Source organism: Scatophagus argus, chromosome 13, assembly GCF_020382885.2.
Source record: "Scatophagus argus isolate fScaArg1 chromosome 13, fScaArg1.pri, whole genome shotgun sequence".
Classification (NCBI taxonomy): domain Eukaryota; kingdom Metazoa; phylum Chordata; class Actinopteri; family Scatophagidae; genus Scatophagus; species Scatophagus argus.
Window position 1 is genome coordinate 7,963,720 of NC_058505.1, and position 14,172 is coordinate 7,977,891.

Here is a 14,172-nt window from a genome sequence, read left to right on the forward strand (position 1 = left end):
ATCTATACTGATGGTTTTATTCAATTTCACATTAAAATCCAGGTTAACAGCTACACCAGTTAATATTACGTTGAGACGAACAGGAGAAGTGAGTCCCATTAGGAGTTTTCTGTGTAATCAGGACAGATGTTGTGGTTTTTTGCTCCATCTAGTGGACGCAAGAAGTTACTGCACAAAGCAAGATCAGCGCCGATGGCCTGGGTCACATAGGACTCACATTTCAAAGAGAAGTTCACACAGTACTGTTGAGGACATTTGGTTATCAATTCAGGACTGACAAAAATCCTAATGCGGACATGGATACAAGTGAGAAACAAATCCAAAGATCTTGATCAGACCATTTTTATTTTCTCAAGGACATTTATGAACCCAGAAAGACAATCTGTGTTTTGTTATCGTTATCATTACTATTATACACAATGTCAAAAACAATGAGTTAGCCTCTGATCACCATCACATCAACAAAATGCACACATGGTACCAACTACAGTCACTGAAAGCCCGGGGCTCAGCACAGAGCCTGGTTTACCAAAGGAATCTCAGAGTTACATCTTGTTTTAATTGGGATGATGGGCAAAGATCATCTTGCTACTCAGACACCTTTGGGACGACCAGGTCTGAATATATTAAAGACAATCCAGTTTTCCACATGTAAAGATTCATTGTTTATACTCATTCACAACTCAACAAGGGTTGGGGAACAGAAAAAAAAAAATGTAGGAAAGACTTCAGACAATTCACAATTAGCCACGGTCTGTCTTCTTAACTTGTGGAATGATGCATCAACATGAAGCTTTTAGCAAATGTGCTTCTACGCAAGCAATCTGAACACGGTGCCCATATCAACTCAATTCAGCTGGCAGCCAAAGGAAATAATCTGTTTTCCCGAGTCAGCATCAACAGGAAACAGATGAAACGCTGCATGGCGACTAGTTGATAAAAAGTAAACGCTTTGATGACAAAGATTTAATGACGGCTTTGTTGTGATGCAGCAGGAGTCTAATTTTGTCGTTCAAACTGCACTCTACCAAAAGACAAGACTGAACACATTAAGCTTCTGTAAAGAACGTTAGAAAATCATATGGGAACGCAGAACTGAACATGTTAAGATGGACGTTTAATACAAGACAGTTTAGTTAAAAAAAAAATAATAATAATAAAGCAAAAGAGATTTGAAGATTTGTAGAATGTAACCTGTGCATATATTAAGGATATTTAAAAGCTGTAAGTTGTAAAGCTGTTTCAAGGTCAGAGGCCAAATCTATACAAAATCATCTTCCATAAAGACATCTAACACGATGACAGTGATGCTACGACAAATATTAAACATACTAATGAGTCTAACGTAATTCTAGGAAATCAAGTGCTCTCTAAAATAAATTCTTTTTTTTCCTAAGACAATAGGCTTGAATAGAAATAGAAATAGAGAGAATGAGGATAAAACTCACTTGTTCACTTGTGACCCTGAAACTGAAAGCTAGCATCATGCTAAGGTCATACACTGTTTTCTCGTAAGCCTACAAATGACCTCAATGGTCTCTTTTGCTTCCAACACTGAACAATCCACCTTCAAGTCCAGTTCATGCTTGTAAAAACTACTGAAAGGGATCACAACCAGATTATAACTTGTGGAGGAAAAACCGAGGAAATTATTGCTGGCAGCTATGTTCAGGAGCCTCTTTCAAATTTAGACATCTTAGTTCTTTAACATTTTAGGCGGGGGGGGGGGGGGGGGGGGGGGGGGGTGAATTGAATGAGAGGACGACATATTAAGAGCAGATCTGCCGCTGTGGTCTGACACGTTCAACTGTCTTCTGCCCTTACTAACCAGTCCACATCAGTACTCTGCTTCAAAACTTCATATATTCTCTGTCACTATATCAGGAGGCCTGATAAATACTGCGTTTGGGCCTGAGTGGGGATTAAGGACCACTTGCTTATTAACATAGAACAGTTATGAAAACAAAAAAACTGACAGACCAGGCTACAGTGGTAAACACAATGGTAAACACCCTCATGCTTCACAGGGGAAAAAAAATATATAGGAAACGAACAGAAAGATCACATGGCTGGCACACACACACACACACACACAGAGATAATTCGAAATACTCCCATGTAATTTTTAACTCAACATTCATCCAAGAGAGGTCACAAAAAACAACATTATGAGAAGGCCTCCTTGTGTCAGCATGTCCTTAAATGCTGAGAGCAATTCAGCTTCGATTTGTCTTCACAGCTCTTAAGACGGGCTGGTTTTTTGGAAAACAGATTTAAAATCCTTCACAACATGTACATTCTGTTTGTACTGCTCATCGGGCTGAACTGATGGAGGAAAACAGGGTTCACTCATTTATTTCAGAAACACATCCTTCCCTCCCCCAAGTTTTCTCATTCAACATTTAAGTTCCTCTCAGGACGAGACAGCAGGAGTGTGAGCCTATCTCTCTTGCATGAATGATAGTTAAAAACAATACCAGGCAAATAGAGACATTTAAATAATTTAAGATGTATTTACACAATAATCCATCTTATTTTCCAGCAGTGTCTTTTTAGCTTCTCGGCATGAGAATGGATCTTCTAGTCACCCATCTTTACTTTCGACGTCTGAGGGAGGGAAAAAAAGAAAGTGTTTATAACAGAATTTTAAATCCAGAAATAGGCTGAATCATCGCATGTGCACAACACACATCCACCCAGACTTATGTGAAAATAATCACTATCGCTGCAGTGACATTTCTCACAGTGATTAACCACAAAGGGCTGTTGTTGCAGCCATGGATAATTTTGTTCCTTTGTAAGGAAAGAAAGATTGTGAAGACTGCAACCCGTCTCATTTACCTGCAGAATGGCTACAATGACACCAAACAGGCCAATTGCACTGCCAAAGATTTCCACAATCAGGATCTTCACGAACAGGCTGGCATTCTGGGCATCTGCCAATGCTGCTCCGCTGCCCACGATGCCGACGCAGATACCACAGAAGAGGTTGGAAAAGCCCACAGTCAGGCCAGCTCCAAACATGGAGTAACCTAGTAGGACGGAAATCAGCTGAGTCAGAGATTTCCATGACAAGACAGTGGACTTGGCTTCTAAAAAAATCTAATTCCCTGTGATGGTTTGGAAATCCTTCGGAATTCATGTTATCCAGTCTGAAAGTCAATTTTGAAGCGTCTTAAAAAGCTCTCTGAATTAAAGTGTTACTATGTTTTAGGGTCTAATATTTTATGAATTAAGTAAATTTGGGGTCTGAACATGTTATTAGATGTGCAAATAATTTTATCTTCTATATGCTTTGAGCAATCCATATTGAATTAATATTTGTACTGTATGCTACTGTAAGTATCTTAAGACTTTTATTACTCTTGTCAGATAGAAAACCAATGATTAACTAACATGGAGACTCATTTATCAAATCAAGCAACCGTAAGCGATGAATAAAACTTGTCAGATCAAACCAAGCCAACTTGATACCAGACGATCTTCCTCCAATGCCGTTTCAGCTGTCATTAATCTGGGTTTTTCGCTTACATCTTGCATTTAGAAGCTTGATGCCTCTTTTCTTACCAGCCTGGTAGTTCCTTGCTCCGATGGTCTCAGGAGTTGTTCCGCTGAATTTCTGTAAGATGAGACGGATTATTTTTAGAACCAAACAACCATCCTTTCTCTGTTGTCGAAATCATATCAAACCTCTATCTGTCTCATAAGTGCAACGTTTTGATTTATGGCGCTGCTGCTCCCTGTACAGCGCTCCTGTCCCTGAAGACTAAATTAATCCACAGTTTTCTCGATCACAAACAATAAAAATGTTGATTGCTTACCTCAGCCATGTTGCTGATTACGATGGCCATGATGATTCCATAGATAGCTACAGCTTCACAGAAGATGATGCTAGAGGGAGACATAGAAAAGAGTAAGAAATGTGATTAGGCTTTAAATGGGCTTGTTTTCCCAAGGCTCTTCAAAGTGCTGCTGCGGATTGACAGTAAAAAGCCGTGGTCATGGATGATGAGTGAAACCGTAATTCACTGGCTACCCTGACAGGCACTTGTGGATGCTCATTCAATGCTATAAAGTGGCCAAAGAACCTTCTTTGTTTAGCCTCAATATTCAAGTAAATTCATCTCGATAATAGCATGCAGCTGAGCCTGAAGGGGGAGGGAGGGAAAAGAAAGAAGGAAGTACTTTTCTAATCCCAAAGAGAAACTGCAGTGATTAAATAAAATATGAAAATATCAAATAGAATAAAACAGAGGAGAACTGCACAGAACGAAACTCAAGCGTTTTTGTTCTTTCGTAGGGGAATACCTGACCAAATTCTTGGTTTTGATTCGTGGCGCCTTGACACCACCACCAATGATGCTTGAACCGGTGATGTAGATCCCCCTGGAAACAAAAAGAACAATCAGCACAAAATCTATAACATGATGACATGATGATGAATGGATATAACTACATGAAAAGAAATATCCATCTGGAAACAAAACAGGCAGGCGATTTACAGTGATATAAAAACAAATTTAGCTCTGTTTGTTCTTCAAACAGACTTTCAGACAACCGGCTGTAGTCTTTGCTGTGTGTCCCACACCATTTGTACTAAATGGCCTTTATCTGCAGCTGTGCAGCCAGTTTAATCCGCATCCAAGGAAAACAGGCGGGAAAAACTCTCTGCCAGGCTGGTGAATCAATGATTTCACCCATTTAGGGCAACTTTTCAAAATATTTTTAAATCTCTCTATATATCTTCATCACCAACAAAAGATCACAGGTTCACAACAACACCAGCACCAGAAGGGAGCACAACTTCATCTCAAGGATACTCGACAGTTCCTATTTTGCTAATTCTAAGATTTTCCAGTTCCACATTTACAGATCATCTAGAGTGCTAGAGTGCTTCAAGAAAGAGGAAATTATTCTATAAGACCTCTGCACTTCAGGCTTTCAAGTATCATCATCTGTCTGTGTTTTATACATTCAAAATATCACTTCAGACCGTGTGATTGTTAGTTACTCACCAGGCTGCTCCCACCACAGACAGAGAGATGGCCAAGCCAATGCCCAGACAGGCCCACATGAAAGGAGAAGTCTCTGTCAGGAACCTGCAAGCAAAGAGGTACAGCTGATGATGGAGATCACACTCTAAAAGGGAGGGTCGTTTGTGCAAGCAGCAAAATGTTAAATCATTATTTGTTTTAAATTCAATATGCGCTGTCAAAGTGGGGAAGTGGTTTTTCTCATTTTCTTTGTGGATGCAGCTTTTTTTCATGGCTAATAATTAGTAATCAGGGAGAATGATAACAGATATTTACTTTAATTTACTCGTATGATCAGTAGTACTCCAGTACTATTATCTATATTAGTAAAATATTGTACTTTTTACATATTTGATAGTAAGTAGTTACTTTTTCTATTTTCAGAACATTCAGTACTCATGATATGTAACCAGTCAGATGGTGTTTTGAACGTGGGAGACCACAGAGTGTTGACGACAGACAGAGAGGACGCCGTATCAGAGCCAAAGTACCGTATTTTCAAATGAATTCATTTTATCAGCAGTCAGACAAAAAAAATTCCACACACACTGATAACTGAAAAATGCTAACTATTGGACCCAAGATCCTACCAGGCTGATAACTGGTCTATCCCTACTAATTTAGCAATCTAAATGCATATTAAACGCAAATTGATATTTGAATGTAGTCACATGATACAACAATGAAGAGCTAACTGTAATTTTAATGATACATTTAAAAGAGTAAAACAAGTTTGAAATCAAGCCTGCGAAGGCAACATTGCTTTTCATTATCTTTTATAGTTCCATTTTGACTTTTGAACAAGTGGGAGACCCTGAATCTGTCACAGAGATATCAAAAGCGATACTTAGCAACAATACTGTGTACTATTGAACAGCCTGAAATTAGTAAAATTGTTTTAAGGTAGTACAGCAGTTATTTCAGAATTGTGCAATCTGGGAAATGTCCAAGTAGTTTAGCAATACTGTCTGTCTGATACAACAGTCCCAAAATTCAAACATCTGCTTTCTGAAAGGCAATACTGTCAAAAAGGCTTAAAGCACTCAGGCGCAGTGACTTCAACTTAGATACACTGCGTTTGAAAATAGCAAAATCTCCTTCAGAAATAAGCTCAACGTTAGTCAAGACAATCCAAAGGCCTTGTTGTGCGCAACTTAATGTAGAAACCATTTTCTTTCCCTATGGAAGCATGCATCTACTCCTGGAGAAGACAGATAACTTTACAGCTCAGTTGAGGATTACGCCATTGATGTTTACATTCCCTGTCACAACTTGTTTCTGAGATGATCCACGTTTCCTTCAGCGCAGCGATACAGTCTAGTTCCTACAGGAAACTGTTCACAACAAGGTCTGTGGATTGCTTTGACTGTCTTTTTCTAATTTTATTTTTGCACCACAAATGAAGTTCTATCTAGCTCCATTATATGTGGGAGAAGGCAGACATCTTTACAGCTGACATTTTCAAAACTCAACAACTCACACCAACACTAAAGTTTTTGTTATTTCCGATTTAGGGGTGAACTGCCCCTTTAAAGCATGAATAAAAGCTTTACGCTGAGATACTTACCATGCCACATCAAAGCGGAATCCAAGGTCAAATATGGTATAGCAGATACCTGAGTAAATGAAAAAAATATATTTATCAAATTAGATGTTAAAGTGGAAAGAAGGTCAGCCATATCCACATCTAAAAGTCAGCTTGGTGTACGTGTAAGAGAAAACCCTTCAGAGAGCTCATTTACAGTTCATGAATGCATTAAGATTCTTTTTCCCTGAACCAACCATACGTGAAACAGTGTCACATTTAGGTTAAGTGTTGAATTGATGGAAAGAAGGTCTGACTTTAGTGCGATAGCTCACAATCACGTGAGAACTGCAGCAGTTCCTGTTTGGGACCGTTTCAAATTGGTCAACTGTATACACGAACAGCTAACATTAGCTTAGCCATATGGTTAAATTACTTTAAGGACTGAAAGGAGTGCGATCCGGGATTCCATCATAGCTCCCACCAAAGGCAGTCTGCAACTATTCAACATAAATATAACACTGCTGCCCAACGTGTAAACCTCTGCAAGCCGCTAGCTACCAGCTAATTGACGTTAGCTTAATGTAGCGAAGGAAATGCTAGCGGACTGCTAATTTCAGTGCAAGACTGGGTCCTAAATGTAACTGCGTGAAATTTTGATAGTAATCGATAAGTGGGTTCGTTGGGGGTATGAATTACTAATATGCATAAAAAAACGCATGTTCATTTAGCAATTCAATCTACTGACGCTAGCTAGCAAACAAAATGGAAACAGCCGCAGTCGCTCTAGTTCCATGGTTTAGCCAGATTCTGAATTAAAACTGTCACACGCAAAAAAAATGCGTTTTGCCATTAAAATAGAGCGACACTCTGTTTTTTATTCGATATACATCTAGAAAATTGAATGTTTAATTAATCAGATTCAATATCCAGTCAGATTTTGAGGTAAAATATAATCTTACCAACGATTAGTATGGTACTCCAAAAGGCCAGAGTGACCCCCGTATACAGAATAGCGTGTCCGTTCATCATCCACTCTAGCAGCATCTATCCGGCGGTGGAACCTGCTGGATCGATGAGATCTCTTTGGCCCAAATTTAAAATCTGACGCCAGTAACTCTACGATAACGAAATAATGCTGTTAAAGAAGCGCTATCTGTCGATGGAGGAGAAGGAGCATCAAAAGGGGAAGCTGGCTGATGTCAGCTGATCCTGTTTGACTAGCATGTGACCTGGGGACTGGAGGGCTGCGTTCGGTTATATTCCTTCGTCACCTTACCGAAACGATTTCTCAGCAACGGCGTCAACGAAAATGTTCATTTGTTTTTCCTCTGTTATCACAGACAGTAACTATAGAACTGGGGATATGACTCACTATACACCATACACGGAATACAAGAAAAAATGCAGTTAAGTGCATGAGTACTGTAACCGAATGCGTCTCAGAAGGAGCCACCTGCAGTGCGCATAGTGGACGCTAGATGTCACTCTCGTAATTACGTATCAGTCACGATTCCTGATCACCGTTTCACATTTCCGCGGGTCAGCTCACTTGCTTTTTCACCACACAAATACATCTCATCTCACATCCCCTCCTATATGCACCATGTTATATTCTATCGTTTTATAAAAATTCCACATGCACAAAATAAATAAATAAATAAATAAATTTTCTAATCCCCACCAAACTCAGAGGCTTCAAAAGAGGTTTAAAGGTCATTTCAAAAATCTGAACCATGATAAATTATCCTTCGCGTGCTTGGAGACTAAATAATTTTGTCATTTTTTTTAACAGAATTCCACACAGCACCACAAATGAGGGCTGTGAAATATGAAAAACATCAGGGTTTTTTTTTTAAATTTTGACCATCATTTCATTAATGTGTGTTTGTCTCATTTGTTGAATGTTGAATGTTTGAATGTGTTTTTGGTTGTATATTTGAATGTATTATTTACAAACAACAAACACGTGGCGCCTGATTCTACAACACACATGCATTTAAACAACTCTTTTGTTCCTGGGGCAGTGGCTAGAATTTCACTACTGAACAGCCACTTTACCAGCAATGCAGCAATCTCATGTTTCTTCTTCATCGATTTCGACACAGGCTTCCCACCTGTGCGTCTTCCCTCCAAGGACAGTCTCCCCATCTTCATTTTATGGTTCTGTATCTGTAAGCCCACAGATTCTTCACACCAGCTTGGGAAGCAACATATTCTGTTCTTCTTCACACAAGGCCTAAACAGCACCTTGTCATCTTTCAGCAGAAATCCAGGAATCACAGGGCAACAGACAATAACTGAACTGTCCAAAGCAATGGTGAAATTCCCCTTCGCACTTGGTTATATCAGAGGCCATTGTTCCGCTGCTCAGCATTATGTGTTTTGTTTGCCATTCATTTGATGACCTAGCTGTATGAACAAACACAACACTAGGTTTTGTGCTTTATATCATTGATGAAAAGGTCCTTGAAGGAGAGAAAAAGTTGTGCAGTACAGGTCTGAGATACTCTCGCCAATGTTCTATCTGTCATTGACTGAAGTGAATAAATGTTTCACACACTGAGATCCTCTTCTTGTCTGGAAATGTTGAGGGATATTGATACTCTATACGTAGTTGTGTCAAAAACAATACAAAGACAAGGTTGTTGTGTACAAAACAACATCAATCTTTGAACGCAGGTGTTCGTTGAACCACCCTGGATCTGGAACTACATGCTGTGGCACAACAGGAAGTGTTTCTTGTGGTGCGTTTTGCCTTCTTGGGGCTTTTGTTTTCTTTTTTTTTTCCTTATGTGGAGCAAAATCTGTAGAGTCACGAGATTGTTTGGATATGTGCACACACCCACTTCGGTGCAAGCTAAAAAGCAAGTAAGCAAAGTAACATTATCAGAAGGAAGATTTCTTTTTGACACCTGACTTTTTAGAGATATTCCAGGAAGAGGCAAAAATAGCAAACAGCTAGCATTATCCATATAATCTATCATTTTTTTATCCATCATGCAAAAAAAACCCTAAGATTGTTGTGAAATTTGTCAATTAAATCCTGGTGTAAACCAAACAACCAAAAAAAAGATCACTTGAAAATTAGGGTCTCGGTCTGCTTTACTGCTGTACAAGGATGACTCCTTTTCTTCCATCCCACCTTGAATGCATCTCCTCTTAAATCTCCAGGCTAACCGCAAGTCCCAAAAAGAAAAGAAATTATTCATAAGTCTTGTATAGGTGAAAGCCTGACTTTTTTGTTGTTCAAGAAACAGCACTCACCTTCAAGAGCTTGAGAAATGACTGAAGGCAAAGGCAATTTTCCTTAACTGTGTTTATTTTCAACTGTTGACGTTTTTTTGCAGATAACCTGCAGCTGTTGTTCTCTTACCCACCTGCCACCATGCCTTTAACGTTTTAGTCTGCACTGTACACTGCAGGGGTCTTAGATGGTGGAAAAAATGGCTCAATATAACTTTATTGTTTTCTGGACACTGTACAGTTTCTCATTCTTTTATCATATTCTGGGGGCTCAGGATTTTGGTCGGTCTCTGCCTGCGGAGAGCATTATGACTGACCACCTAAAAGGAGCTCACTGGCTCTGTTAAAACCAGTGAGGACAAAGGACATTTTTTAATAAAATACTTAAGATAATTCCTTTATTACTCATTATTTGTTCACATCATTCACATATTAACTGATGTACAATCATGAAAACTGAGCTTATTTGATCTCTTGACAGAAAAACCAGGCTTCTCATACTGTCTACGTTTTTTTTTCCTTTCAAAAATACATTAAAATAACCAGCATATGCAAACATATATGCTTATTTATATCTCTTCTAAATCAACAGTAAAAGTTTGGATAAAATCACATAAGTAGGAGCACACAGTCCCAGCACGTATTGGTGAGGCTTTCATTTGATATGTCCTGTCCAGTGTTTCCCAACATTTCTTGCCAGGTAACCACGAGGATGTTTGCTATGCTTCTCTCTCCAACGCACTATTTCATTTTCTCCTAGTACTTATTGATCAGCTCCGGTGGGTTTGTCCTATTTGTTTCTGTTCTTTCAGACATAGTCATTATAAAGGTCTGTGTTAAATAATTGAACTTGAACTAAATGTCAACAAAGCAAATGTTTCCCATAGAAATCAATTTAAAAAGCAATGAATGAATGAAGAAACTAAATACTTAATTTAATATCAGTGTCAGAAATGAAAGAAACAAGCTAAGCGAATACACAGAAAAAGTCCGTTCTTGTGCGGTGTTTTCCATTAAAGCCATCTTTCCATTGTATGAAACGTTGAAGCACGGGCACAAAATGACAATATGGAAAATACAGGCCTATCAAATTATCAAGATGGGTCTCCTCCAACCAGCTCACCTGTGTGCTCTTCAGTTTTGACATTTAAGGCAAATAGAATTGACATTCGCTGAGCCACCCCTTCCTAACTGTTTTGTCTGTCTCCTTTTCAGTCCTGGAAACAGTAGGAGTTTGACACGCAACATAATTAGAAATATTTTAAACAATGAAGAAGTGGACAAAAGCAGGTTCTTAGTGTAGCCCACTGCTGTCAGGGCAGATTATTAGCCAGCTAATTGCTAGTTTAATTAGCTACCTGATTAGGCTAACTGTTTCCAGCTATCCCCTTTTTCAGCAACTTAAATATGCACATTATGCACCTCAGCCTTGGATGTATTGATTTATACCCTTTAAAAGCACAAGTACCAGATGCAAAGATGGTGCCTATTAAGTCCAGTGAAAATTTGTTAGTCAGGCCTCTACACCAAAATATGTTCTCTGGCTCACCTGATATGCTCAATGGAGGTTTTCCCGCTGGCATTGAGTTCCCGCTCCACGCATACATTTCATAGGAATTTTTTTTCTGCAATACTGTGAGTGGCCACTTGGCAAAATTTAAAGCAAGGCTGAGCAGAGTCATCATATCCACATCTAAATGATTCAGGCATGGAATTACAGGCCTAGCACTAAGTAATCACTACTAGTGAGTCTGACATGCTAGTGTTTGCAATTCATTGTTAAACACACTAACTATTCCTTAGGCTTCATTTTTGCTGCTGTGTGCTTGATTTTGGAAAGGCTAAAACAACACAGCCTATAGTGCTGGACAGGTAGTTTATCACAGTATTTTATAAATGCTGAAAACAGCTGAGAAACATGCTGGTGAGGGAGCTGAGAGTGTTGTGAAAGAGATGCTGGAAAGCACAGCAGAACTAAAGGGGAACTCCAGAGTCGGGTGATAATTTTAACTACATCACTTGCTTCAAACCACGTGGCTGATTTTTCTCTAACTCTGAGGAAGACCTAATGGACTAACTATGACTGTGCATGTGTTACTCAACGTTACATAAAAACAGAACATTAGTTTTAGTTCATAACTGACCTTATCACCACTGATGTTAACGCATGCACATTTTATTGTCCTAAATGACAACTGTTTATTCAAGGCACATTTCCCCATATCAATGGGCCCCAGGCCACAGTGTCAATGCCTGTGTTTACATGCACACTGTATGCTGCTAAATAGCCCCAAACTGAGTCAGATCTTTCTTCTTTATTTGCTGAGCTGTTTGCATGCACCTCCTTGCTCCCTTATCACTAGTGTAAAAAGAATAATCTAAAGATCGTGGAACCATGGAAACTGGAAACAGAACATGTGGGTTATATAATAAAAAAACAGATATGTATGGGATGAGGTGCGCCCATTTATCAGTGTCCCCAGGTTATATAACCTCCATGTGGATATTGTCATCTTTTTTAAAATGTTGAGTTTAAATGGTGTGAAGCACACTTTCATCATTTCAAAAACATGTGAGTTTCTTGTTCCACGTAACAGGATGTTAAAGAGAGAACATGCTCTGTATTCCAACTTAAAGTTTCCCATTCTGTTTCATCCAGATAAAGAAATTAATGGTTAGAAAACAAACAAACTTAAAAGGTAAGTGGCCCGTGTGCCCCCGCAGAGTGATGCATTTCACATTAGATAAAGAGAACGCGTGGCGTGTCCTCACCTGTGCTTTCCTTTGGACATCTCTTTATCCCTGATTTGTTTCCATTACGCAGACAGACTCTTCAAATGTTTTCTCTTGAGATCCTGACATATGCCAAAGGTTAATAAAGCGGACAAGACAGAAAACATAATGTTCCATTCAAACTCGTTAAGCTCCATTATCAGATCCGTGTTCAGTGTGTTTAGCTGCGGAGTGTATCCATGTTCCCGCTGTCCTGTGTTCCTCAACACACATTAAGGTGCAGTTCAAAACTTTAACCGCAGCTTTGGCTTTGGGATGATAGGACCTCGGAACTGGGGAACACAGGACCCTTTGCCATATGCTCACTGTGTGCCATGTAAATCACAGGGAACACTGGACCCAGGGAACATAGGAATGACTCCTTTGGATGCACACTAACATCCTGTTTCTTGGAGGTACCAACAAACTCCTTTTGAAAATACAGTGATGTTACATGCTGAACTCTTGATCCAAACACCAGTGTCATAGGGTTCCCCCCCCCCCCCCCCCCATCTCCTCTTCACGTGTCTTAAGATTAGGCTCTAATAAAGATGTAGGTTTTCATACAAACTACATCATTTGTACTGTGAATGTTGTCAGGCTCAGTTCTGTATATGTGGTCATCGCTCACTGACATCAGTAAGTCTATAATTGTATGCATGGATGCTGCAGACGCTGCTCCCCTTTGCAGAACAAATAACATGCCCATCCACCTCCAACCACACAAATTAACTGTCTTTGGAAAGGTACATTGAGTCTCTATAATAAGCTGGAATAACCAGATAAATTAGTTACTGGCTTAATCAGCTGTGCTCATATAAGCTTGTGTTGAATTTCAAAGAACTATTCTGGTCATCCCGGGTTCTTCTGTTTGAATTTCCTGCCCCCACTGTGATAAACAGACAGAATTAGATGCAACATTTTAAGCAAGAACTTGTTGTAATATAATCTTGTTGTCTTACCTCCGGTAGTAATATAACTTCAGTTACTCAGCACAGTCCTCCTAAAATGGAAAAGTTTGAAATGTGAACAGAAAGCACAACATAACACAAATAAACCTGAAAACAACATGTTCCACAAAGTTACTCGCAAACTTTTCTTACATTGGACTTAAAAACCACTATAATTCATTCAATTCTCTTTTATTAAATGTTGTAAAAGTCTCGCTGAAAAAGTCTTCAACAAGAATCATCACAAACAACAAAAACAGGTTAAGACATTAGTCTTGGAAGAGCATATACAAAATTTAGAATAGAAGTACACAGACAAAAGCCAGTTAAGATGTACAAACAAATGTATAAATAATGCATATAAAAACAGACACACTAAGTGCTATTTTCCCTGTTCCTTCAGAATTTGCTGTTCTGAAGTGTGTTTTGTAATGTTTTGTTGTTGTCGCAGTACGCGGTAAACTGATGAATGCCATCTCTCGTAGTTTGAAGGTTTAAATTCAAATGCTTTTAATGCTCTCACGTTAGCTTGAGAAACACGTTGTAATAACGTAATGATGATTTTAATACATGTAATACAAATGTTGCATATTTGTTGCACAACATGCTCAAATAACATTGGGAATGAGATGATTAATGAACTTTA

General features: G+C 39.0%; 1 protein-coding gene across 1 annotated transcript; it reads right to left on the minus strand.

The window, feature by feature from the left end:
• Nucleotides 1–326: 326 nt before the first annotated feature.
• Nucleotides 327–7,815, minus strand: atp6v0b (ATPase H+ transporting V0 subunit b). Its single transcript, XM_046408499.1, has 8 exons — nucleotides 7,521–7,815; nucleotides 6,601–6,649; nucleotides 5,016–5,099; nucleotides 4,309–4,386; nucleotides 3,822–3,891; nucleotides 3,568–3,619; nucleotides 2,842–3,032; nucleotides 327–2,607 (listed from the first exon to the last, which is right to left on the minus strand). Exons 1-8 carry the CDS (start codon nucleotides 7,603–7,605, stop codon nucleotides 2,581–2,583), a joined length of 636 nt encoding a protein of 211 aa, XP_046264455.1. The 5' UTR covers nucleotides 7,606–7,815; the 3' UTR covers nucleotides 327–2,580.
• Nucleotides 7,816–14,172: the final 6,357 nt, after the last annotated feature.

What these genes read in the sequence shown, in the direction of transcription:
- atp6v0b (XM_046408499.1), bottom strand. Translation starts at nt 7,605, where the DNA reads ATGCTGCTAGAGTGGATGATGAACGGACACGCTATTCTGTATACGGGG. An exon ending in TCTGTGGTGGGAGCAGCCTG is followed by an intron (nt 4,387 to 5,015) that starts GTGAGTAACTAA and finishes TTTTGTTTCCAG; the next exon opens with GGGGATCTACATCACCGGTT. An exon ending in TCATTGTAGCCATTCTGCAG is followed by an intron (nt 2,608 to 2,841) that starts GTAAATGAGACG and finishes TCCCTCCCTCAG; the next exon opens with ACGTCGAAAGTAAAGATGGG.